This window comes from Elgaria multicarinata, chromosome 17, assembly GCF_023053635.1.
Source record: "Elgaria multicarinata webbii isolate HBS135686 ecotype San Diego chromosome 17, rElgMul1.1.pri, whole genome shotgun sequence".
NCBI lineage: Eukaryota > Metazoa > Chordata > Lepidosauria > Squamata > Anguidae > Elgaria > Elgaria multicarinata.
Window position 1 is genome coordinate 4983868 of NC_086187.1, and position 27198 is coordinate 5011065.

A 27198-nucleotide genomic window follows, 5' to 3' on the forward strand; every position below is an offset into this window, starting at 1 on the left:
CCTCCCAAGTTCCCAAGGAAGCTGTTCCAAAGGCGGCTCTGAGCCAAGATGACTTCCCTGCCATCGGCTCGCCAGCGGTCAGCTCTGCGCCGAGGTGAGTGCTTGATCTGCGAGGAAAGTGGCGAAAGGCCAGGTGGCCTCGCCCCCTGATGTGAGGCAGGTCTGTCAGCCCATTGGCCCTACACAGATGTGTAGGCAGGGCCCATCCACACCATCACCCCAAGGGGGAGGCGTTTGGGGGAATTCTAGGCCAGTCTCTCGCTGTGGGCGTCCCTATGGAGTCCACCCTTCCCAGTTCTGCCCTCCAAAACAAGACCGGTTTCCCCGCTCCAGTTGGTCGTCCCTGAAGCATCAGAGAAAGCATTGGAAGGTAGCTTTGGGGAAGGTATTCTCTGTGCTTACTGAAGGGGAAGCGCCGTTACCTTCTGCCTGTATTATTCTGGCTTTGGTAAGTAGATTTGCAGCACTGTGTCCAATGCTGCCGCTTCCTCTTGCTGACAGAGGAAAGAGCTCATCCCGCTTGTTCTTTGGGGTGGCCCTCAGGGACCAAAGTTGCTCTCACTCACCATCAAGACGTCTCCCAGCCCTTACTGCCCTCCTCCTCTAAGCCACACTTCGCACGTGTCTCGGCCCCCTCCAGCCGTTGTCTTTGCACCTCGGTCTGGATCGCTGTCCTGCCTTTAAAGCCGTCCCAAGTCCTCTTTCTTCTCCTTAGCTTGAGCTGCAGCTAAAACGAATCTCTCCTCCCCCCACCCCCCACCCCAGTAGGAATAGAAGACGAGCCCTGCAGGGTCAGACAAGGGGGCATCTAGTCCAGCACTCTGTCCACGGGGGCTGACCAGCTGCTGATGGGAAATCCACAAGCAGGACACTAGTGCAACAGCCCCCTCCCACCCATGTTCCCCAGCAACTGGTGTGCGTAGTCTTGCTGCCTCTGATAATGGAAGTAGCCTAGAGGCACCAGGACTAGTAGCCACCGCTAGCCGCCGCCGCCTCCTCCTCCTCCTCCAGGAATTTATCCAACCCCCTTTTAAAGCCATCCATGTTGGTGGCCACCACAGCATCTTGTGGTAGTGAGTTCCATAGTAGCCTTCCCTGCCCTACTGGCAGCTCAGCTACTAGGGCCAGGGACATAGTAGGGCGTAAGAGCACGTCGTTTGCCTCCCCTGCCCTACCGGCAGCCCCGTGCCCCCAGTGAACGCCCCCCCCCTCCCTTAGGACTCCCTGTAGCTTCATCCGTCACGTTCCGTGAGGCGCACGTGAAACGTTTAGACCCTCTCTGCGGTTTGTGCTTGTGGGTTGCTCTGCATGGCCTTCCTCTTGCAGCTTGTCCCAGCCGGCATCGGTGAAACTCGACGAAGAGGACTTCCCAAGCCTCTCCTCTGCTCCCCCCGTGGTCTCTTCTGCGATGTCCTTGGCCTACACGGCCACGGCAAAGAGGGCAGGCTTTCAGGAGGAGGACTTCCCTGCCTTGGTGTCCAGAGTCCGGCCAAACAGTAAGACGGTGTCCACCCTCACCTCTGCGTGGAGCTACGGCTCCAGTACAAACATGGTCCGAGCCATTGCAGCCAGTGCCGGCCAGCCAGCCAGGAAAGCCGCCCCTGCCGCCAGCAGCAGCAGCAGCAGCAGCAGCAGCAAAGGGAGCCAAAAGAACAAGGCTGCGCTGCCCAGTGGCGAGCAGGAGGGCAGTGGCGGTAGCGGCGGCGGCGGCGGCCTGCCCTCCCAGGAGATCCGCAGCACTCCAACGATGGCCGACGTGTCCTCTCTGCTGGCAGCCTCGAACTCTCAGGCTTTCATTAAGGTGGGCAAGAAGAAGAAAGTCGGAGCCGAGAAAGCAAGAGCGGTGTCCCCGCCCCTGTTGCAGGAGATCTGCCCCCCTGTTCCTCCGGTAGAGAAGGCGCCGGACGTGGAGTACTCCTCCTCAAACTTCCCTGCCAGCTCCGTGGTTCCGGATAGGGCGGCAGCCGTTGTGAACGGTCACTCGGAAAAATCCGTCGCTGCATGTCATGCTTCCAAAGAGCCCCCTGGCCTGAAGAAGCCACCAGGGGCCGGCCAGCCCTCCCTGTTGCCGCAGGAAGACTTCCCTGCCCTGGGAAACTCTGGGCCGCCGCGAATGCCTCCACCCCCAGGTAAAAGCTGCAGGCCTCCTTCAGGTGCTTCGTCCTTGAAACGCCCAGGGCTGTGTGTGTGCCAGTGTGTACGATGATTCTGCAAGCGGGCAGAATTCAGCTTCTGAGCACCTCAGCGTTCATTAATACTTAAAAACAAACAAACATGTTTCTAGCTCTCATGGCTGTAAAGAGATATTTGAAAGCCTTTGAGTGATGGCTGGTCAAATCTGAGGTTCTGGAGGAAGCTTGAATAAGATTCAGATGCAGGCACCCGCATTTCTCTGGGCTAGGGCCAGTTTTCTAGTGTGCCTCTGAGCATATGCAAAGGGCCCTGCTATGTACCATGGTTGGGGGACAGTAGGATTTTTCTGGAGGGCTTATGATTTGCTAAAAATATTCAAATGTGACCTGTGAACAAATTGGGAAAGTTTGCCGTTTCCTTTCATTTGCACTATTTCTTTTCGTTTTGGTAGTAAAGGGGGAGGCAGCGTTAGGAGCTCTGCACAGCCGTGAAGGCCCCCTCCTGACCCTGGGAAAATGGGGTTTCTCCCCTTGACCCCCACCTCCAGGCAAGCATTACAAACCAGTGCTTGCGTAGTAGCATGGTTTTTGGATGTGTTTCTCCTACCCTTGTGGCAGTTTTGGCTCCCACGTTTTGGAGTGTCCTTGGACCAGATGCCCCTAGGGTTGCCTCCCGCTCTGTCTGGGCTCACAAGGGCCGCTGCTGCCTGCCCCTTGCTCTCTTCCCCCTTTGGGCCAGTCTTTACAACTGCCTCGAGGGAGAGCCAAGGCAGGTGGGCAATGCTGGTCTGCCTCCTCCCTGTGGCCGCTGCTTCCGTGCTCAGAGAAGACAGGCAGGCAGGCAGGCACACTGGGCACAGCAGCGTGAATGAAGAGGCCCAAGGCCAGGAGACCAGCAGAGATCCCTGTGCAGGGAGCGTGGGCCTCAGCAGATCCATTCCCGTTCTACCTGTGCCACAGCCCTGGGAGGCTTGTGAAAGAGAGGCGGGCATTTGCCTGACACCACCTGTACCATCTACTCTGGCTGAGAACAGCTCTCCGGGATCTTTCCCGGCCCTGCTGCCTGAGGTCCTTTAACCAGGATCAGACTGGGGCCTGTGCACACAGACGGCAGGTGCTGGACCACTGAGCTGTGCTTCTCCTCACCTGACTCATTTTCACCACTTTGGTTAGTAAAAGCAAACTACGCTCACCTTCGGCATGTAAAAAGGAGGGAGGTGGGTGCCCAGTCCTTGCAAAAGGGCGATGACCTAAGCACAGGCTTGGTCTTAAGTTGACGTAAGATCTGACTTCTTACTTTTCTCTCTCCATCCTTCCAGGCTTCAATTCTGTGGTGCTGCTTAATAGCCCCGCTCCACCTCCAGGGCTGTCGGTGCCTCTGAGCAAACCGCCCCCTGGCTTCACTCCTATTCCACCCACCGGTGGCTCTGAACCCGCTCCTGCTCCGCCTGTGAAAGAGTAAGTAGATAATGCTTCTAGGTAGCGCTCTCACGTGTGTGTGTGTGTGTTGCAGATTTCGTTCTTTATGTCCATCTTCCTCAACCTGGTGCCCTCCAGATGTGTTGGAATACAACTCCCATCGTCCCCGGATGGCATAACCATGGAGGTGATTTGGGGTTGCAATCCAACACACCTGGTGGGCAACAAGTTGGGGGAGGCTGTCCCCCACCACCCACCTCCTACATTTCTGCCTTCTGAAGGATACGGGATTGGGAACGATCCACTCCTACCTGATGCATCACAGCAGAAGCTGGATAGAAAGAGGCCAGGCCAGAGCACTGAAGCAGGCAGGGTTGCAGCAGGCAGCCTTGTCTGTGGGTTGATTAATTTGGTTCACAGGAGGAACTATAAAAATCGAAATCCTCTCCCCCTCTTCCCTGCCCCACCAGTAGAATAGCTGTTTCCCTGTTGTCTGCTAGTGTGCTCAGAGACCCAATTTAGGAATTGCTGGGTTTACGGTTAGGGGAATTAATGAGAGTTTCAAAAGAGGCTTGAGATGGGGTCAGAGCAGTGGCCGTAGATCTGATGCCTCTTTGTGAGTCTCCTCCACAGACACCTTTTCTTGAATACCTCCAGGGCTCATTCAGGTATTTTTCTTCCCCTCTCAAAATAGGCCCAAACCTTATCAGGGACCCTACTTGATACTAGACAATTTCCAGCAGCGGAACATCCAGCTAATTCAGTCAATCAAGGAATTTCTTCAAGAGGACGAATCCCAATTCAACAAATTCAAGACGTACTCGGGGCAGTTCAGGCAGGTGAGTAGCTGGGGGACTCCTTCGAATCGCTCGCCAGGTGGTCTCACTGGAACAGCCGAGGGCGAAGGGTTCTTCTCATTACCAACAGCGTTTCTGGGGTTGGGGTTCACATTCAATCTCAAAATATTTCTGTAGAGCAAATGGTGGCTCTTTATTGTTGGGAAAAGTGAGGCTGAAAGGCAGTGACTTGTCCCCACTGAAACCCCAAGTTTGAACATTCCCTCTGCTAGATGACCCTGACCCTGTTCAGACGTAACAGTGGTGTCCAGCAGCAATTTGTGGGTTAATTCATTAATTAACTCACTAATTGCCGGGGTATCCACTGCACCCAAACTGCTTTCTTTCCCAGTAACAGCCCTTGATTGTTGCATTTAAGGGTTTTTACTGTGTCTACCAAACCCAGGAATGTGGGGTGGTTTGTGTGTTAAACAACTTCAAGTTAACCCACGAACAAACCATGCTTTTAACCCAAGAATAACCCCATGTTCCTGGGTTTGGACGTGATGGTAACAACCTTCGTATGTGGCATTTGAGGGTTGCTACTGGAAACAGGTGTATGTCCCCACAATTCATGGGTTAATTAACCAGTGAATTGCCATCATACACCATCATTACATACGAACAGGGCAACTGATTCTAGCATAAGCTTTCTCCTATCCCTGTTTAAATTCAGCACAAAGTAAACCCAGGTTTTGTGGTGAACTTCTCAAACACATGAACAAGGAACAGGCAGTAGCTCAGTGGCAAAACCCCTGCTTGGCACGCAGAAGATTCAGCCCCTGACGTCTCCAAGTAGAGCTACGAAGCGCTCCTGCCAGAAACCCTGGAGAGCCGCTGCTGCCAGTTAGTGTCAGCAATACTGGGCTAGAGGGACCAAAGGCCTGACTCAGTATAAGGCAGCTTCCAATGTTCCTGTGACATGTTTTCTTACCTGGAGTGGGTTGGCCTAGTCAAGCACAGGTTGTTGTTGTTGTTTATTCGTTCAGTCGTTTCCGACTCTTCGTGACCTCATGGACCAGCCCACGCCAGAGCTTTCTGTCAGCCGTCGCCACCCCCAGCTCCCCCAAGGTCAAGTCTGTCACCTCCAGAATATCCTCCATCCATCTTGCCCTTGGTCGGCCCCTCTTCCTTTTGCCTTCCACTTTCCCTAGCATCAGCCTCTTCTCCAGGGTATCCTGTCTTCTCATTAAGTGGCCAAAGTACGTCAGTTTTGCCTTTAATACCATTCCCTCAAGGGAGCAGTCTGGCTTTATTTCCTGGAGTATGGACTGGTTTGATCTTCTTGCAGTCCAAGGCACTCTCAGAATTTTCCTCCAACACCACAGTTCAAAAGCGTCTATCTCCCTTCACTCAGCCTTCCTTATGGTTCAGCTCTCGCAGCCATAGGTTACTACGGGGAATACTGTAGTATTCCCCGTAGGTAGCACAGGTAGACACCCCAAAACAAAATTCAGAGGGGGGCACTTGAATCCTTCTGTCCCTAAAATGCCCTGAACTAGCACATGTCCAACTACTCCAGCACCTGAGGAACCACAGAACGTATGTGGTGCGCCCGAGGGTTCAGGGAAGGGATTCATTCGTTTGCATCCCCACTCCCGGCTCCTCCCCATTCGCTAAGGGGGGGAAACCCCTAAAAATGAAGACACCAAATCCACTGGAAGTTCTAGTTTATGTTTGTGCAGCAAGTCCACAGGCCTGAAGCGCCGCCTCCGTGTGTGTGTATGTGTGTGTGTGTGATGGACGTGGGGTTCCGCTTGTCTCCGAAAGCTAATGTGGGGTGTGTGCAGAGGACACTTGTCAGGCATGGGGTGCTTGGCCCTTTCACTGCTGATGTGTTCATGCTTGAGAGTGCCCTCCCCGGTCGTTTTAACTCCACACACACACACACACACACACACCCATCCCAGATTCCACGACCAGAACTAAGCCTGGCTAGTGGAAAATAGCCTGGGGCCATTTTGGGTGGCGAATCGATGCGTGTGGGATGCATCGATCCCTTCAAGCCCGCCAGTCCTGCCTTACAAATTCCTACACATGCACAGACTTTGAAAACGCAGGGCTCGGCAGCACGTTAGCATGAATCGGCACGAGTGAGTTCACATTGGAAGCAGGTGAGTCGGCTGGTCTCCCGTGGAGTTCTCAGGGATTTGTCGTTGTCCATCCAGAGCCCCACGCTCCCCAGCGTGGGCAGTGCACAAGGCAGGAGCTGACTGAGAGGCTGGTGGGATGCGGCTTCCTGGCTCTCCAGGGCTGGGAGAAGGCAGAGCCTGGAAGGAGGAGCCTGCCTCAAAAGGGATAAAAACCCTCCGTTGAGCTCAGGCTTTCTTGGAGCAAGCGATTCGCTGCCGTCTGCCCAAGGCTGATGCCCCCTGTCTAGCCAGCCTTCCCCAACCTGGGGCCCCCTAGATGTTTTGGATTTCAACTCCCATCAGCCCCCGTTAAGAATGCTGGGAGTTGTGGTCCAAAACATCCGTAGGGCTCCAGGTTGGGGAAAGCTGGACGAAGCTCACCTCAGCTGTCCGTCATGCTCCATGGCTGGGTCAGTTCAGAATTGTTCCTCCCTGTGCCGAGGAGGGGCTCCTCTTTGCAAGCACGGGTCACTGTGTTCTCCTTCGGTGGGGGAGGTGATCCAGGAGTTGGCTCTTCCTCTCGCTTGCTTTGGGGTCAGGGCTCTGCAAATAACTCCCTGCTTGGTGTGTCCCCCCCCACTAGCAAGAGCCGTTGGTCTTGCCTGCTTTGGAGCAGCAGAGCGCCAGCTCTGAATGTTGTTGGGTTCGCTTTGGTCGTGGTTCTAGCCCAGTTGCCGGCTCCCCCTTGTACCTGGCTGCAGAGACGTCGCCCTTCTCAAGGTGCCATCTGGTTAGGTGTGGCAATTAGTGGCAAGAGGGCCTTTGGGCTGCGGTTCCCCATTCGTGGAATGCCCCCCCCCCCCCCCGGTGCCAATTCCTTATTTTTTTCAAAATATTATTTTTTAAAAATAGATGAACCTGGCTTTAATCTGCTGTGCTTTATACCTTTTGCTGTTTTAATGTCGATTGTTTTGAGGTTTTAATGTTAGCTGCCCTGAGTGCTTTCCTATAGAAGGGTGGGATGTAGGTTTTAAATCCGTTCCTTTTCCCTTTCCCTTCCTCCTATGGTTTAGTCAGTGAGCAGAGGGGAAAGGAGCCGGAGCAATATTCGTTTACCGGAGAGCTTAATCAGTCCTACCAGCCTCCCACTTGAAGGCCCTACCTGACTAGGGCAGGAGCCTCCCTCACTGTGTCAGTTCCATGAATTGCAGGGGGGGGGGGGATCATTTTCTTCCCCAATGGGGAAACGTTTCAAGGGCGTCCTGGCTAGGCAGGTCAAAGCCTGCCTATGAGGCTTTCGTTGCCTGGTCCTCTCTGAGCCTCTGCCTCTTTACCAGAGGGAAGCCCGGCCCCTTGGGAGTCCGCCTCTTGTTTTGTTCTGCACTGTAGCCGGGATGTGTTCGCTTCTTCCGATGGTTTCTTCCTCAGTTGGGTGCTCCAAAAAGGGGCGCCTCCCCCTTTGCAGCAAGGCACCCCGTGCAAATGGCCATACTGCTGACTTGCATCTCGCTCCTGAGCAGCCTCCATCACTGAAGGAGGGGGGGGGGGAAACCCCGTTGGACTGACCCTGAAGGTTTATTTTCTGCAGTGGACTGAGATTATCCAGACACAGCCAGCGTTTGTCTTGCTGCTGCAGTATGGATTGAATCGCTCCAGTCCTGGGAATTCTCCTCCGCCTTCTCTTTTCTCTCTTCTCTCACTTTCACTGGCGTGTGGGGAGGGGTGGGGATGATATGCCTATAATTTATAGAAATTTAAACTTAATGGTTTCTTGGGTTCCAAGTTCCATTTTTGTTGTTCAGTTGCGTTTTGTCTCCTCCCCCTGGAAGGGACTGAGCAGGAGGCCCTTTGCACCGCTCTGCCTCTGTAGGGGCAGGGGGGCGGGGGAGAAATGGCCAACTCTTGGGCTACTTTCTTTCACTGTAGAGAATTGAACTTCCATGGAAAGCCCAATCTTGTTTTTCTGTAGGGAAAGATGATGATGATGATTTTTGTACCTGGAGGTTGTCTGTGGTCTGATGCGTCTGTGCCCTTCTGCAAGGGTTATGTTTTAAAGAACCTAAGAAGAGCCCTGATGCTGGATCAGACCAAGGCTCCATCTCATCCAGCACTCCGCTCCTGCCGCGCCCAGCCAGTCTTTGTACTTTGGGTCTCGCTGCCTTGTTCTTTGCCTCCACTCCAGGCCTTCAGCTTTGCTCCTTCGCAGGAGCGGAGCCCTTTTGCTGTTTCCCCCGTCTTCCGCTTCTGACTCTCCAATCTTCCTTCCTCACCCTTCAGGGTCTGATTTCCGCGGCTCAGTATTACAAGTGTTGCCAGGAGCTCCTGGGGGAGAACTTCAAGAAGATCTTCAACGAGCTGCTTGTGCTGTTGCCAGACACAGCCAAGCAGCAGGAACTGCTTGCCGCTCACCATGACTTGAAGGCCAAGTCGGATTCCTCCTCTTCCTCCGCTGGCAAATCCAAGAAGAACCGGAAGATCGTCTGGCAGACGGAGCTGGGTTCTGACCTCGACTGCTGCGTCTGCCCCATGTGCCAGCAAGTGCTGACGCAGCAGGACCTCGTCTCCCACAAAGCCCTGCATCTGGAGGAGGATGAATTCCCATCCTTGCAGGCCATTAGCCGCATCATCAGCTAGCTAGCTGTTCCAGGTGACCAATAAAGCCAGTCCCCACCTTACAATGCGCGCTTCTTGGAAGGCGGGCTCTCTGCAGAGAGTTGAGCGGCTGTCTCCGTGTGAGTGGGCCGAAGGGGGTCTGCAGAGGCTGAGGATGGAAGGCGTGGGCAGGTTAAGAGGTTACTGGATGAGGGCAGCTGTGGCGCCTGCAGAAACCCGACAACGGTTCCAAATAAGCTGGACTTGGAGGTTCACGGGCGGGGCGGCTTAGTTTACTGCCACAGTTGAGGATTTTCCTAGTTTGTGACATTGACACGTGTCGGAATGGGGTGGGTGTGGGTGGATGGTTTTAAAATGGGAGGGCTTCCGTTTGGCGGCAGAGAAGCCACTGGACGTGGCTCAAGCGCCATGGCGGTTAAGAGGCCATTTGTACAGACTGCAAAAAGGTGGAAGGGGATGTCGAACTGGGCAAAGAAGTGCATCGGGGTGCAGAGTTGGCTCCTTCCACCAGCAGGAATCGCACCTAAAGCTCCAAGCTGCTCTTAAGCCTTTTTCTGTCCAGCTTATGTTCCCTGAAAGAAATCCCAGATGTTTTCTCCTGTTAGAACTGCATGTAGGAAAAAATAATATTGAGTGCTTGTTCTTCTCACTGTAAATGTGCATTTCTACCCCAGTGGTGCAAGTTCAGTTACTTCCAGTGTCTTTGAGGAGTTTATGCTGGCTTAGATCCACCAGCGGTTGGCTCATTAAATGCTGCCCCATGTTGATCACCCCATGCTGCCGTCTGATGCCTGGAAGCAGCACCGTCTCCTGCGGGTTTTACTGGAGGGGAATTAGTCATCTGGGGGGGGGAGGTGGGGGGGGGCGTTCGTCTTGGGCCCTTGCAGCAACGCTCTTGCAAGCGCTGTAGTATTGCTAACTGGTATCAATAAATTATCCCCTGTTGCCGGGGTGAAGTTCCTTCTTCAAATCATCTTGAGCAGAGTGATTTTCCTCAATGACTCCACGTGGAGCTTCTCTGGGTTGTAACACTTTGGTACGGGCGAACTCTCACTCCAAAGATTGGAGGTGGTGCATCGTTTTTTTGTTAATGTGCAGGAGTCGAAGTTACAAATACTTCCAGTCCTTTGGCAGAAAGCATTTTCAGTGCTCCACCCACCCCCCAAATAATAACAAACACCCTGCATATAGGAATCTGGCACATCAAGGCACAGATAGCTTAAAACTCTTCTGATTTTGCAGAAAGGCCTATTTTGTATGGTCGGGCAGCTGTAATTCAGTCATACAGTTCCCCCTGCTTGTAGTCTGAACTAGAAAAGTCCAGAAACCATTGTCCACTTGTCTAGAACTGGGTCTAAGTCAAGGTACTGACTGTCCTGGTACCTTTGGACTACTATAATTGCTCGTGGCTTGATAGCAGTGGTCTTTCAATTCCACTTTTCAATTCCAGCTGACCTAAAAACAACAAATACACCAGCTTTTTAGGCACTAAATAGCAGGGTTCTTTACTAGTATCAACCTGCCCTTGAGTACAAAAATTGTGGGCTCAATTCAGCAGGAATATAAAGCCCTATTGAAATAAGGACTTCTTGCACTACTCTAATCCATCTCAGTGGGGCGAATACAGGGAAAAAATCCCCAAAGACTGTACGCAAGTCTTTCAGGAAAAGTTGATTTACTTTTAGTTACGCATGCAGACATGACAAAGAATGCGTTTTAAATTGTTGTTTCTCAGCCAAGCGTGTGTTAAGTTTTTTTGCCTTTAAAAAAGGGCTTTTTGAATTAGAGCGCTTCCATATTTAAGGGTCTTCCGGCACTCCTTCCCCCCCCCCCAAGTTCAGTGAATGTATGGAAAAGGAAGTAAGGCCTTGCCTGCTGGCGCTGCCCCTGAAGACTGGGTGCCGAGGCACGAAAGGAGCCTGTACATACTCAGACCTTCCCTGTGCCCAAGAACCCTGCAGGGTTGTGCGCACCGGCCCTTTCGCAGTGTCACCTGAACAGTGGCTGTAGGGCAGCAGGGGATGGAGTTAGGCGGCACACTTTGCTCTCCCGCCACCGCCCCCTTGCACGTGGATGCCTAAACCCTCTCGTGTGGCCAAAACCAGGATGCCCCAGCAGATTTTCATGCGGATTCTGTGGCAAGTCTACATCTCTTGTGTGCCCAAGGTGGCTCCCCTTTATTTTACTCATGGGCTTGGGAGTCCTTCTATTGAAAATATTGGGGGGGGGCTGTGAAGGGGAACCGTTGAGCGCAAGCTGCTGTGCCCTGGAACTCTTCCCTCACCCCTGCGTGGGAATTGCCCAGCTTCCTGCCAAGGCCCCATTAACAAGAATGGGAGGAAACCGGGCAGCTTCTGTCGTGCAACGTCCTCCTGTTTTCGGTTTAAGAAGCAGCCACTGGTCCTCATGAAGTAGAAGGCACAATTGATTCAAGTCTTGCAAATGAGTTAGTGGCCCATGACGGATGTTGCTAATTTGCTTGGCTGCGCTTACAGGCCTCAGTCACTTGCGGCCAACAGCTGTCCTGCCTCGATGCTTGGTTGTGGTGAAGTGCTACAGGCCAGCAGCTGTTTATAAGCCTGCTTTAGCTCTCAAACGATTCAGCCGTCTCCCCACCCCCCTCCACTCCCCCAAATCCTTCATTCAGTAGAATATTGTCAGAGGTTTCACACTATTCATTTTAAAATCTTTATTGGAAAATAAGTTGCAGTTGGTACACAGACATTTAAAGTAACACAATCACAGATTGGTGATTTGTCTTTCCAAAAGGTATATTTGTCTATAGTTATATACATACAAAAGAACTGTAAACATTTAAAAAACTTATTTTCACACAATCCACTTTTCAACCACGGCTGCACGCTGGATCACGAACAACTGCAACTTTTTTTGTTTTTGTAGCAGTCTGCTTTTTGAAGAGAGGTATTCTGCATGTTTGGTATCTTATTAAAAACTATGAAAACAGCGTGAGGTTGAAATGCGTATTGCAGCAAACTGCAGGTAGCCGGAAGGGAGGGTCTCTTTGCTAAAAGGTGCTCTCAGGCCGCTTTCTCCTCCGCTTTCTCTTTCCCCCCTCTGATGTGGAAGAGCCTCCCTGCCCCGCTTTCCCTAACTTGGTGCTTGCCAAATGTTGGCTGGGCATGATGGAAATTGTAGTCCAACACATCTGGAGGGTATCCAGTCAGGAAAGGCTGCGCTGTGCAGTCTATTAAAGGCAAATGAGTGAACCTTTAAGCAATCCGAAGACCAGTTTCCCTGCCTATATATTGCAGGAGAAGTTAAAAGGCAAAGAGGCTTCCATAAAGCAGCTCTGTATTGGAATGAAAGGGGCAAAGGTGGAAGTGAGCCTGAATAGAGAGTTAACCTGTTTCTACTCCTGCAGCATAAAGAGTTGGCAAACATTTAAGGGATCAGCCCTGGCGTTCTGGTTGGCAGTTTGAGGGCAGTGGTTGGCTGGGGGCCTGAGGAATGATCCCCTGGTAGAAAATACTGGACCTGTCGATAGAAGGAAGGGCGCCCTTGATGCAGGTGAGTTCCAGCAGCGTTCAAGGAGAAGGAGCCAAATTGGATCGAAGCACACGCCACGTTACGGTGACAGTAGCTGCTGCCTCACTCGCAGCAAGAAGCTGACAATGCATTTTATCTGGGGTGCGATTGCAGAGAGCGCTTGGGCTTTCCAGGCCCCGTAAGACGAGCCCTGAGGCTGGATCAGACCCAGGGTCCATCTAGTCCAGCACTCTGTTCACATGGTGGCCAACCAGCACCAGAAACTGGTGCCCACAGGCTTGTTGCCTCAAATACTGGAGGCGGCACACAACCATCAGGGCTAGTAGCCATTGACAGCCTTCGCCTCCAGGAATTTATCCAACCCCCTTTTAAAGCCATCCAAATGGATGGCCATCACTACACCTTGTGGTAGTGAGTTCCATAATTTATCTATGAGCCGCGTGTTTTGTCCTGAATCTCCCACCCATCAGCTTCATGGGATATGACCCCATTGGGTTCTAGTATTTTGAGAGAGGGAGAAAAATGTCTCCCTGTCCACATTCTCCATACCAGGCATAATTTTGTACACCTCCTCTTATGTCTCCTCTTAGCCTCCTTTTTTCCAAGCTGAAGACTTCCATCTAAGTGGCAGATTTATGTTCCTCCTCGTGGAGCACTGACAGGCAGCTGGGAGCCAACGATGCCTGTGCTGGTGCTGTTAGGGCAGGACTGCCTCCGCCTGGCAACACGGGCAACCCACAGCAGGCTTCCAACAGGCTGAAGGCGTTGCCACTTTGGCCTTCAGCAACCGGGAGCTCTCGGTCCTCAAAATCGGAGCCGTTGCTATTTATCAGTCTCTACTGGGCCGTGTAGCTCTTCCTTTCTCACGAGGGAGCCACATTTTAGACATCTGGGATAAAGCGCGGGAGCCATTCCCAGAGTGCTGGGCCTGTGTGCCAAGGAGCATTTCCACGGCAGGACTTCACATGCATCCGCTTTTGTTTCAAAGTGTTTGTGGAAAAACTAATCCAAACCAAGCCGCTTTTTTGTGCCAGTGATTTCCACACTGGCACTAGCCGGACCTTTTAGCAAGAACTATATAGGCGCAATAGTGTTTTGCCGGCAGAAAGTGGCCGGCTTCACATTGTTATGATAAGCATGGCTAATTGTACCTCCCAGCTTATGATGGTAGAAAGCAGGATAGAAATCAAGCACCGTTGTCAAGAATAGGAAGGGTGCCGATACACACCAGCAGCATAATACATGACTCACCTGCAGCTCCTACCAATTTCCTTCCACTAATGTATTTTGCTCCTAGCTCTGTGTATTATTCCACCTGACAAGTTACCATTGCATGATTAACTGCTGCCATGAGGAACACTCAGGAACAGTACTGAGAATGCTTCATTAGAACCTCAGGGCAATGGCTTTTTATTGCACGTTGGTGGCAGTGGGCCAAATTCAGGAAGGTGGCTTACTAACTTGGCAGATCTCTTTGCTGCTGTTCGACATGAAAGCTTAAGCACATTCTGTGACCCACCAAGCTAGCTGCAGCCACCCCAGCCACGGTTTGTGGCAAGCCAGATGTGCTCAAGCTGCACCCCACCCTCCCACCCACACCCCTGCCGCCATTTTTGTGGCAGTAGAAAACAGGCCTCTCTTTCTGGGTGAAGTGGCAGGCAGGACTCCCACTTCCCTCCAACCAGCTCTGAGTGGCAGGCAGATTGCCACACAGCCACCAGGCTGCCCTCACTGTTTCCCGTTGCTTGTGATAGCTGTGGTTTCCTTGTGAGGGTGCGCCTGAACATATGGCTGATGTGTTTTGTTGCCAGCAACTACCACAAGCAATAGGATAGCCGATAGCTGTCAAGGCAGCCACGCTCCCATTAATGCTTTCCTTAAAGTTTCTTAATACTTCCTCCCCGCCCCCCCCCCCCCAGAAGCTGGCAAACTCCTTTTCATTGGGCAACTAAGCGGCTGAGTTAACATCTTGAACATGGTGATTTGGGCCTTGTGAGATGCGCCTACCAGCACTACTTCACAAAGAAAAAGGGCACCTTTGACAGACGTGCCAAAGCCAGGATGATGGCTGCTGTGCCCTGTGAAACGGAAACACTCCTCAAAGCGGTGCCGTAAAAGCTCATGTCCTGGTTCTGTAGGGAAGGACAAGGTGACACTTGGTGGATGGAGTTGCAGGGAGGTTCTGGCGGAGACATAAGAGGGAATCATTGGTCTGGTTTTACTGAAAAAGAGGAGGCATTTCTCTGTAAATTCTTCTGTGGTGGTTCATTTCTACACCTGCAAGCTCATCCCCATCCTGGTGATGAAAATGAGCTCAAGTTACAAAAGAAGCACCATCCGTGTCAGCGGCTCACTTGCAGCCGTTGCTACATCTCATTTTTACCGTAAGAATGAAGTAACCACACAAGAATTAAGGGCTTGCTACACATTATTGATTGTGTTCAATGTGACAGTTTTGGCCGTACACATTTGGCTTGACTGCAGTGGCGTATAGAATACATTACTGCCAGCAGAGAATATGCTTCCTTCTTCCTGAGGGTATCCCTAGCGGAGCTCATAGAGTCACCATAGACATTTGCACAAAATGCCAGCTCCCCATTGTATTAACAAAGCCAGCGTCTTTTCCCACTTTGAATAAACAGTTCAGTCTAAAAAAAGTTTCGCTTTACCGCGTAGAAGAGTGAAAATTAATCCCTCGCCAGGAGAACCTGCTCCTGATATTTCTGCAGGAGTCACTTCCCTGGGCATGGAGGTAAATGCAGGGCAGTCAGTAAAGGTAAAGATGCCACCCCTTCGAGAGTGCCTGATGCTGTGGTAGACTGATCCAGAGAGCTGCCACAATTGCCCATCCCCAGTGGAGGCCAATTAGAACCTAGGCCATAGCTGTGACTCATTCAGAGATGCAACAAGCAGACTCTTCTATGGGATGTGGAGGAAGAAGCCTTTAAATATAATCGTACTCTCACCTGGCAGACCATTTGGGAATTTCTGAAGAGGAACTTTGAGGTAAGGGCCTATGATCTCTGCTGATAAAAATAAGACCATAAGAACTATGCTGGTTCAGACCAAGGGTCCATCTAGTCCCCACAGTGGCAGGAACACACAAGCAGGACATGGGGGCCTCAGCACCTCCTGCCCATGTTCCTCAGCAACTGATGTATATAGGTTTACTTTCTCCTACACTGGAGGTAGCACATAGCCAACAGGTCTACTTACTACCCATTGGTAGCCTTCTCCTCCAGGAAGGCTGTGGGCAGCATGTCCAGGCTTTCATGTTCCATCACTGCTGAATACACCGGAAAAAAAAAATCTTTTATTTGACAGCTGTCAAGAAAGAGGCTGAATCTTGCACTAAAGTATCCATCCGTGCCCAAATAATGGCAAAAGTAGTGAGGAGGCCTAAATCGACAAGTCCGAATCACATTCTACCCACAGCCTTCTAAAAACAGTAGCTAAGGAAAGGGATGTCACAGAGGTGAAATGGCCGCCAGGACACCCCATACAAGGCTTCTGACACTTGCTATGGTTTTGTACTGCATTGCTGAAACTTTTGTGCGACTGATTTTGTTGGCCATTTTGAGCATGCCAATGAAAAGCTGCGCTACATAAATCAAATGGCTAAAAGCAAACATGCTTCCAATACAAAGACCGAAGTAGAGGGAGGGCCCTCAGCCAAAGCTCTCTGGTTCCTGCTTACTACATCATGCTAGAAACAAGATGTAAAGAAAACTCAGCAGCTGATGGAGTGAGCGATCCAGACAGTCCGCTGTGTTTCAGGTCTCCATCAGGAGCAGATTTGACCATTGTGGCACAACTGAGCACCTCTCGTGCCGTTCCATTCATTTCAATGGGACTTCTGTGGGAGGGCTTCCCACTATAAGCCGTGCGATGCTGCCATTTTGAATTTTCTGCTTCAGGCATCAAAGTGTCTCGGGCCAGCCCTGAGTTCTGGGTGATACAGCTTTGCCCAAACCATTAAGCCAATCCCTTCAGTGTGCCCTCAAATTTGGGGAGGTTGGAAATGGGCTGAATAGGAAGAGAATACATACGTAGGCATCGGGTGCATACATTCAAGATTGTAATATACAGCACATTAACACTACTGACCAAGACAGTTCTACCAGTCAGAACATAATCTCTCTTTTTTTTCCTTTTTTTTTTTCCTTTTTACAGTTAATACAAGGATATTTTGGAATGGATTATTTTTATAGTTAGAAAAAATACACTGTACTGAACAAACATTTATTTCACATGTACAATCAATTTAAAGAAACATTTAAATGTATTATAGTTTTAATTCTGTTTTTTTTGTTTTCTAAAATATTTAAACACAATTTTGTGTGCTGCTAAAATTCCAGTGTTCTCTCTAAGGAAAATATTGCTACAGTTCTGCTTATACCCTGTATTAAAAATCATCATCTATACAGGTGTAGACCCTACACAGGTCTTTGGCCACAAGACTGACTTTGATCGCACTGAACTATAAAATCTAAAACACTTGAAGCTGAAGCAGGACAGCACCCAATTTCGCTGTCTCTGTGAAAATACTGTATATCTCACCACAGAGATTGGAGCTCCTCCCTCAAGTGGGATTTCAGAGATCCAATTTCCCCAGAATTGCAACTGAATGGGAGCTGGAGGTTATCAATAGCCACTTGCTGTTTAAATCAATTGAAAAGGCAGCACAATCTCCACTCTCCATTTTACATAAAGTCGCCTACTCATCTTTTACACTTTAAATCATGTTTAATTCCGTTCTCTCTACATAATCCTTATGCAGCTCAGTTTCTTCATGGGGATTCATCCTTTCCCAACTGTTTCTGAGCTTTAATGGTCTTTCTGTTTCTCTTACCTGCCGCTATGAAACTTTTATCTGAATTCTCTTAACACAATAAGGTGGGGCAGATCCCAAATGTTATGATGCATGTTGTGCCAGCGTGAATCACTGAGCGTTTCAAAGGAGGGAAAAGAAAAGGCCTTACAACTAGACACAGCAACTTAAAAAGGGTAGCAGGAATCATATTTGGGTGTCATTGGTATCAAAAGAGTCTGTCAAGTAGTGGCAGCGTTGCTTACCAATTTAGTGGCCGCCATTTTAAGGCGGCCAGCTTGATTGAAAATGGCCTGGCATTAAAGCCTCCACTCCTGCCCGTCACTTCAGCTGACAGGCACATTCATTCCCTTCTCCTTCCCTCTTCCCGAAATGTCGTTTTGTTTTGTGAGAGAAGTGGAGGTACTTGTGGCCAGGCCACACTCCTCGCAGGGATATGACCCCGATTTTAGACGACCCCTGAGCTACCCCAATGTTACATTTCCCACTGCCAGGAGGCTCTTACGGGTTGTCGTCCTGTTTTTTCTGAAAGCAATGATTTCGTTTAACCCTACAGACGTAGAAAAATGTTTCAGTACTGAAGCCATCTGAAAACCCCACCTGTGATACCAGAATCACAGAATATATGCAGCATATATTCACCCATTTAGTACAGGAACTACATATGTACACACGAACACACACTAAGGAAAACAACATAACTATGATTTTTGGCTTTAAAATTTGGCACATTCCTTTAAACTACCTTTTCTAGGACTGTAACGGGGGGGGGGAATAGGTAAAGTGAAGCAAAGGGTCCCTTGAATGAAGACCACGGGAACAATTTTCTGAGTTAGCCCTGGAAGCACAAGATACTTGTCAGGAAAAGGGTGGGGAGGGGTCTCTAACAAGCTGGACTTCTGCCAGCATTTGTGCGCGCTTTCAGCAAAATGCCACATGAGCAAACATTCCTGGGGCCGCTCACCAGATGAGAGTAGCAACCGTCCTGGAGTTTCATGCTTAGAGGGAACACTGTTGTTGTCTTAAGTATAAAAAATATCCTTGGACAGGTAAGACAAGAACCAATACCACTATAGAATTCACTGCACCATTAGCTAAGAGTAAGTTTAACTCAGCACGTGACTTGCCACATTTTTAAAAAAAGGAAAAAAAGGTACTTTTGAATACATTTGCAACCAACCAGTTGACTATACTGTACCATAGAAGGGAAGTTGGCCCATTTCTCTGGGTTTTGTTCCCATTTGCTGTACAACTTCATGGGGCCCACCTGCCCTTCAATACGCCGGCACCTGGTAGCCTTTAGGACTGGGGTCCAAGGTCTCAGAGAACGGTGGGCTCTGATAGGTCTCCGTGGTTTCGACGCCACTGCCTGTGGGGTAGCCCGGGTAGCCTGCGTTGGGGTCGGTGGGAAACTGATCCGTGGCAAAGAGCGACATGTCAGTCCCCATCTTGTATCTTTGGATGGCCTTTAAGGTCAGAGCAACCTTGAATGGAAAAGAAAAGTGTCAGAGAGTTTCCGCACTGCCAGATGGGAACGAGAGGCCGGCCGGTGGTTCAAAAGAAATGGCCCACCGACCAAACTCATCAGAGCAAAGGATCCATTGGTGCGGCCCAGGGATCCGCAGTTATTTTGAGCTGTGGGCACATTTGGCAATTGGAGAAACTGTGCCGGGCACCACCACAAAATGGCTGCCATGAGAAGTGTGACAAAGGATAAGTAATTTGCTCAAAAGACTGAGTACAAGGCAGAGGTAGAGTCAGCACCAACACACCAAACAATTCCTTTGAACCCTCAGTTTTCAGCACCATCAGAAACCTGCGGTATGGGCATCTTGGTGGAATGTTTTCATTGCCACCCTGCCCCAAAACAACAATTGCTGTGACCTGCCTATCTTGCCCAACTGACCCATAGAAAAGTAAGCCCCCACTCTCTCCTTCCCATCTCATTCCCCTTTTATGTCAGTCTAACTGGTTCCTTATCTTTCTTTTTAACTGGTCAAAATCAGATATTCAGTAATTCCACAGAGGCCCATGACCCTAACAACAGGATGTAATTTAATTATTAGAAGTCACTTTCCTTCCTGATACTTATATACACCCAAAGGGATGTTAATATCTGTCAGAATTTTTAAAGCTTGTGTTCTGATTTCAGTTATATTTTTTCTCCACTTCTATTAGTATAGGGTGACCATATGGAAACGAGGACAGGGCTCCTGTATCTTTAACAGTTGCATTGAAAAGGGTATCTCAGCAGGTGTCAATTGTATGCATGCAGCACTTGGTGAAATTCCCCCTTCATCACAATAGTTAAAGCTGCAGGAGCCCTGTCCTCTTTTGTATCTGGTCACTCTACAAAAGGCTCCTGCAGCTTTAACTGTTGCGATGAAGAGGGGATTTCACCAGATGCTGCATGCATACAAATGATACCTGCAGAAATTCCCTTTTCTATACAACTGTTAAAGACACAGGAGCCCTGTCCTTTTCATATGGTTAACCGATATTAGTATTTATAATATAGCAGGGTGGGGAGAAAGTAGATCGGGATGTAGATCTCTGAGCGATTTGCAGGAGATCAGCAAAGATTGCTGACTTCCAATTGTCTAACAATATCATCAACAAAACTTTGCCCCCCTAAATTAGGCTGCTGAAAGGAATATTCAGAGCTGGGGCGGGGGGGGGAGTCAACTAGATTTTTGAGTGAAAGGACTTGTGAACTGGGTTCTGAGACTGCGCACAAATTCCTGAGCTACATATGGGCTCAGAGGCACCCCTTCCCTTCCCTTCATTCTTAGCAGATGTCTGCCCACTATTTCGCACTTGGCCCCCACTGGTGAATCTCTGGGTTTTTTTTTTTTGTTTTTTTTTTATTACATTTTTATACCGCCCAATAGCCGAAGCTCTCTGGGCGGTTCACATACAAAAATGAAATTGGAGCCAGAAAGGCTGAAGTCTGCCCACCCCAGTTGTTAAAAAAGAGCTAAAAAGAAGGTGCCTTTCTCCTATCTGGCCATAGCCAATTAAATGATGCCAAATTCTGATATTATGAGAAGTAAAGGGAAATGATATCCACTCTTTCATGCCATCCATAAATGTATAGACCTCTATCAAGTCCTTGTTTAGTTGTCTATCATGCACAATAATTCTATCAAGGTTTCTTTAACTGTAGTACTAAATGAGTGATATATGCCCTTGTAAAAAAATATGTGGGAATGATGACAAGTGTTATGAAAATCAGAATTGTGAACATAAAAACTGCCTAAGAAACCAGAGGATGCCAGGGCCCCTCGTTCAGCATTTTCTCGAATGTGGACATAGAGCGTCAGATGGGTGGGAAAATGCATTTTCTTACCATTGTGTTTCCCCCATGATACTTCCTCTTTCTTCACACGAGGAAAGATGGAGGAAGTAAACAATGACCACGTGGCCCATTCAATGGGCGCTTTTCCTGCACACAGCAGGAAATGGCAGCACATTTCGCTTCCAACAAAAAAATCAGATTTACCGAGGTCTTATTTTGTCACAGAAAGAAGATTCGCGGGAGGTGGATGGCATCGTCAAAAGGGCCTGCGAAAAACCGTGAGCAGCCAGCAACGAGCGTGTGCTAAAACGCTCGTCTGATGACGCTCATAATCTGAATGAGTTGAAGTTCTGCTGCTTGGAAAAGGTTGGAGCTCAAGGACAACAGCTGCACCATAAACTTCTACAGAAGGAACTGCTTTGGATTTACACTTTAAGGATTAAATCTCCCGTCAGCCTAAATGAGATTGGCTGGTCATGTACTAAAATCAATCACTAACAACAGCGCTATGTAATAGGGACGAGCAGCTTCCTCTTTCTTCACATGCTGAAGAAAGAGGAAGTAAATAAAGACCACGTGGCTCATTGAAGTGGGTGTTTTTATCACGCTGTTCTCCCTGCACACAGCAGGAAATAGCGGCACATTTGCTGTAGGAGAAAAACCCAGATTTTCAGGGTCTTTTTTTTTTTAGTGGAGTGGGAAATGCGTGGAAGGTGGATGGCATCGTGAAAAGGACACGCAGAAGTCCGTGAGTGCCCAGTAACGAGCGTGCTGTAAAATGCGCGTCTGACGATCCCCTTTGTTTTTCACACAATCATGAAGCCTAGAGTGGCAACGTCCGCCCCTAGAAGGTAGTGGAGGCGGTGCGAGCACTGAAACCTACCCAGGAGAGGATGGAGAAGAAGGAGAAGGCAATGGCTGCCCTGGCAGCGTCCCCGCCTTGTGTCGCCCCTTGGCTGAATGGTGTCCGCTGCCACTGGTTGGTCAGGAAGCAGAAAGCTACAAACCACAGGAAGGACCAGAAGCCTGCAAAGCAGAAAAGCCCATGAATGCCTCCGGGTTGCATGCGATGCTGATCTGACTCTCCCTGGGACCTCCCCACAGCATACGGGGACACCGCTGCCTCCTTTTCCAACAAAAGGTTGCTAACTGTTCCCCTCCCTGCTCTCTCCTGTGCCTTTAACACTGCCTTTTATTTGTATTTGCTACGATTAGAATATTCTGATGTTATCCTTAAGTCATAAGTCGCTCCGGTTACAACAGTAAAAAAAAAAGGGGGGCATATAAATAATTTTATTTATGATTATTCTGATTATTAGCAGGTCCGTAACTTGCAGGAAGTTGAGCAGATGAAGCTTTTGCTGGCATGGAGATGCGACCCGGGCACAGGAGCCCTGCTAGGCAAACTAATAATAAATTGGCTGCAACTCAGTAGCGGAGCGTCCGTTATGCAAGCAGAAGGTTGCAGGCTCAGTCCCCTTCATCTTCAATTAAATAGGATCAGGTAGCAGGTTATGACAAAGGCCTCTTTCTGCCAGAGAGTCTGGAGAATAGACAAGACTGAGCTGGAAGGGATCCGTGGCCTGCGCCGGTTTACCTCTGCTTCACATTACCGTACTGGTAGCATCCCTCTCGGGGACCGTTAGCTGTCAAAGCCAGCTTTCCACTGAAAGTAGGGATACTTCAGCTTGTGCTAGAGAGGACGGGATGAATGTGCCCCTGCAGCCACTTGCCTCTCATGTGGATTTGGCATGATGAAGTGTCTGCAAGGCCAGGAGGAGCCCTGCGGAACCCACGGCTGCCTATTCCCTGCAAGGGATTCGTTCCTGCATCGGGTGGGGTGTGTGGGGTGTGTGTGTTGCACATTAGGGCTAGGCATGTAGGGCAAATGGAGGCACTCAGCAAAATCACATGGGGAAGTCTTTTTCTGGACATTTGCTTCTTCAGGCTTGTAAGGGAGTGGGGTACGATGTCATACTTTGGAATGGTTCTATCAACTGCCACCAGACCTTAACTGGACTTTTTATTTATTTTTATTTATTTATTATTGCATTTATATCCCACCTTTTTTCCTCCAAGGAACCCAAGGCAGCGTACATAATCTGCCTCCTCTCCATTTTATCCTCACAACAACAACCCTATGAGGTGGGTTGGGCTGAAAGTCTGTGACTGGCCCAAAGTCACCCCAGTGGGTTTCCATGGCCGAGTGGGGACTAGAACCCGGATCTCCCGACTCCCAGTCCGACACTTTAGCCACTACACCACACTGACTTGGGGGATCTTCTGCATGCAAAGCAGGCATTCTATCCCTGCGCTGCAGACCTTACCAGGAACAAGACTCAGCTGAATCCTCCCACCCGAAAACCCATCTCACTGCACCCAAGCTGGTTTTGTACAAAGCAGGGTGGTTTTTTTAGGTTTTCCTCTCCCCCCCTAAAACTCCCATGATCCCTCCCCATTGGTTATGTTAGCTAAGAAGTTCAGAGGAAGACCACAAGTTGCCCACCCACGATCTAAAAGGACATCAGCGAGAAGCATTTCTCTATTTGAGACCTTGGAAAGTCATCATTCGACCACACTGGGTGAGCTAACTGACCAGTGATCTGAGCGAGCTTGGCAACTGATGGGTAATTCAGGCATTTATTCCACTAGTGGGGCAAAAGAAGTAAATAGCCAAGGAACCTTTTGGTACCATGGTATATTCCTAGGAATCTAGCACACAATATTTTAACAATTTCGGTTGTTGAAGACAAAGGCCATGGCTAGATGAGAGGGGTAGTAGGGCGACAATCTCACGATTTTATGATCGAGAGATTGTCACCCTGGTTTACACGCTGCGCGTGACATCACAGCTATTTTTTAAAAATGGAGAAGGAGCGCACCAACGCTCATGCGAAAACCATAAGGGATTTTTTTTTATTAAAAAAAAACCCTCCCCCTCCCCCCCACCCCCGATGGGCAACGATCCAGCTCTGTGCCCCGTGCCCAGCTCCTCGTGGTTACTCGCGAGGAGCCGAGACAACCCGTGACGCCCGCCCACACGTTCCATGGTCTCGGGATCAGCCCAAGACAATGGAAAAAGTGAGCTAGAAGTGTAGGGCGAGATCCCAGGGAAAGGGAGGGATGATTCCTCCTTGCTCCCAGGATCCTCTGTGTATCATGTGAACGCACAGGGACGATCCCGGGGCGAGACCCAGGATATCGCCCCGTCTAGCTATGGCCAAAGAGGGAAAGCAGTTCTCTAATGCCTGAAAGTTATTCCACATTCTTCTTATGACTACACAACAATTCCAATTTTCAGAGCCCATCTAAATGAATCCGGCCAAAGATTTGTTAGAACTACTGTCAAAAATTAAGGCTGTACAACACCCCTGGGCAACCCGTTCCAACGCTTCACCACCTCGTTCAGTTAAAAATTTCTCCCAGCTGCTTGACCTGGATTGTCTTGTTCTAAACAAGACAAGCTCCACACTTGTTAACTAAGCCCTCCATTTATTTGGAGAGCATGTATCAAGAACTTAAAATACCAGCTTTTCCCAGGGAGACCACCTGTGCTGTGAACTAGATCCTGGGCAGCCATCACACAAGCATACCCTACGTGAACCCTTCTGCTCTGACCCACAGGAGGACCTACCTGAGAAGCCAAGGTCAACGAGGACCACACGCTTCCTGTCCTTCACGCTGCTGATCTGTTGGAAATAGAGGTCAACCACCAAAAAGATGGCGCAGGCCAAGAAAGCGATGAGGCCGATGGCGATTCCATAGTTGCAGGCGCCCTCGTGGCCATTGTAGATGCAGCGCAGCACCGGGGACTTGTCTGTATTAACATAACCCTCGTTGATGATGGAGCCAAACACAACAATAGAGAAGACCTGAATGAAGGGTTGGGGGAGGGGGCAGGGAAGAAGAGGAGGAACAATGTTCAACTGACAGCCCACGTCTCCCAACAAGAGTCCCAGGTTCTGTGAAAATACCGTCTTCAGTTCTACCTCAAAACAATACACAACAGCTGGCAAACATACCTCAAAAGAGCAAAGAAAGATACGGGGATGGATTGTCATAACATGAAAGGATGCCCTGGCTTTTTAGTTTAGAGGGGAAATGAGGATTAAGGAGATAAATATATGACGTAGAAATATAGGTAAGCCATTAAGTACTCTGTCCCCCCTCCTTTGGCTACCATGCTTCTAAGACTAGGTCCTTTTTTCATTCAGCATTTCAGCTGTCAGTCCGCATTGGCTGCACAGCTGCAGTGTCACAGAACGTTCACAAACATTCTAATTCCTGAGTTGTAATCTGTTAGTAGCAGGAGCCACGTGCTTTTGCAGCAGGAAGGGAAGGTGAGGCCGTGGAAAAAGAGGGCCTACAACAGGGGTGGGGAACATGTGGCCCTCCAGATATTGTTGGGCTGCAGTTCCCATCAGTCCTTGTCAGCATAGCCAACGGTGAAAGACCAATGGGAGCTGCAGTCCAATAAGGCCTTGAAGGCCCATTTCCGATCCCTGGCCTAAAGGCTGGGAGCTAAGCAACTGAGGAGAGATTTCTGGGGCGGGGGGGGGGGGGGAGGTCCAAAGAGAAAGGATTGTTGATGGTGATGGTGGTGGTGGTGGTGGTAGAGCTGTAGTGTAAGCTCTGGGCAGGGAAGGGGGAAATGTCAGTGGTAGAGAGGGTGAGCAGGGAAGCTACAGGGAGCAAGGCGGTCAGGGTCTGCACGTGGAGAGGGGGATATTGATATGAGTAAACATGCCGGCCTTGAGCTGCAGGTCTCTAACGTTTTGCACCAAGGTTAACTGGCATGCTGCAGTAAGCAAGCTGGCCGGCTGGTTTCCCCTGCCCTCCTCCATGGCTGCAGTTCACAAGAAAACCCAGGCCACCGCCCTGCGCTTAATGGCTTTCTGCGATCAACTTCTCTTCCCTCCATCGTAATCTCGTTTGAGCAACGTTCTCAAATCCACCGCAGGATGCCCCGCGCAGCCCCCCCACCGCTCTTGCCGTTGAGTTTCTCGCACACCCAGAGACAACAACAGGGCCAGACAATAGATCGTACACAATGAGGAGGCTTCTGCCTAAGCTGCAGAAGCCAGAGGGTGTATAACATCAGCGCTTCGTGGTGGGGGTTTGCTGTTTGGCTTTAATCTCATTCATAAACCATGCAAAACCGTTTCTCTCCTTCTTGCTGCTGGAAATGCCAACGGCAATTTCAGGAAAGCCACAGGCTGCCAGAAAGGAGGGGCCCTGGGGCAGCCTGAATCCTTGAGAAGAGGATGCGTCACCGGGTCACTCAGGCAATGGGTCTAGAGATGGGGGGCACCCTTCCTCTCCCCACCCACACCTCAGCTCCAAACATCCGCCTCGTCCTCTTGGCGTTTCCAAGAACCATCAGAATACAGGAACGCCGGAACGGAGTCAGCCCATGAGTCCATCTAGCCCAGTATCCCCAACACTGATCAGCAGTAGCTCCCCAGGGCTCCAGGCGGGATTCTGTCCAAGCCATACCTGGAGGTGCCGCCGTGGACTGAACAGAAGAATGTAAGAAGCGCCCTGCTGGATCAGACCAAGGGTCCATCTAGTCCAACGTTCTGGGGACCTTCTGCATGAAGCTCTCAGGGTGGCTCATAACAATTAACACCATAAAATACAACACGATAAAATACAATATAAAAGTTTAAAACTACAGTATAAAATAAAAACAATAGCCAAATAAAACCTAGCAGCAGTGCAAAGATTTAAAATACAGTAACAGATTTAAAACAACAGAAACTGTTCATCTTGGGTAAAAAAAAACCCAACAAATTACAGCTGGATTGTTTGTTTTAATTTTTAAATGTTACTCATACTTATAAGTACTACTACTACTGCACGTAGAAAAATCCAAAGTAAGGACAAGTCAAAATGATTGAAACCTATTCAAGGTAAATCGTTACCATTACAACCAGCAACGGTTCATCAGTTGGGACGTCTAACAGCATTTTAACATTAAGCTACCGCCAGCTAAGAGCCTAGCCAAGCAGGAATTGCAATAATTTTGTGAACCGCCCAGAGAGCCCCGGCTATTGGGCAGTATAGAAATGTAATAAATAAATAAATAAATAAGTAATTAGGCTGAATGTGTATATAATGCAGAAGTAACCTTCACAACAACCCTGCAAGACAGACAAGTATTATGATCTCCATATTTCAGAGAGGAGCTAAGGCTGAGAGAGTGAATTGAGAGTTAACACAGAGGTGAGATTAATACTGGACTCACAGTTGAGGCCCCAACCTCACCACCATCCATTAGCTCCAGCGGTAAGAAATATTTCAGTGCCCATGCAATGGCAGCCAGCATTTTGTGTAAAAGAATAATATATCATAATCTGAAGTGCCTAATATGGTAATGCGAATCCACCCCATGTTCAACAAGAAACACATGAGCATGAATGTAACTCAATTATCCACTTTGAAGTTACAAGATCTGGAGAACAGCAGACAGCAGAAAGCGTTCAAAGAC

General features: G+C 49.6%; 2 protein-coding genes across 3 annotated transcripts in view; one reads left to right on the forward strand and one right to left on the reverse strand.

The window, feature by feature from the left end:
* Window positions 1-9137, forward strand: part of ZNF598 (zinc finger protein 598, E3 ubiquitin ligase) — an 82473-nt gene extending 73336 nt beyond the window's left edge. Inside the window, exons 9-13 of the mRNA XM_063143089.1 lie at window positions 10-94; window positions 1327-2129; window positions 3452-3590; window positions 4246-4390; window positions 8737-9137. Coding sequence (XP_062999159.1) covers window positions 10-94; window positions 1327-2129; window positions 3452-3590; window positions 4246-4390; window positions 8737-9093 — 1529 coding nt within the window. The 3' untranslated portion in view covers window positions 9094-9137. The remainder of the gene's footprint in view (window positions 1-9; window positions 95-1326; window positions 2130-3451; window positions 3591-4245; window positions 4391-8736) is intronic.
* A 5048-nt stretch (window positions 9138-14185) lies between these two features.
* Window positions 14186-27198, reverse strand: part of SYNGR3 (synaptogyrin 3) — a 30648-nt gene continuing 17635 nt past the window's right edge. The window contains exons 2-5 of one of the 2 annotated variants that reach the window (XR_010026238.1): window positions 24343-24580; window positions 21592-21734; window positions 18609-18894; window positions 14186-16605 (exon numbers count right to left, since the gene is read on the reverse strand). Coding sequence is in view for 1 of the 2 variants with exons in the window: in XM_063143109.1 (XP_062999179.1) it covers window positions 18685-18894; window positions 21592-21734; window positions 24343-24580 (591 nt within the window). In the remaining variant the exon portion in view is untranslated. Of the gene's footprint in view, window positions 16606-16635; window positions 18895-21591; window positions 21735-24342; window positions 24581-27198 lie in introns of those variants that run through there. The other variant, XM_063143109.1, reaches the window with a different exon arrangement.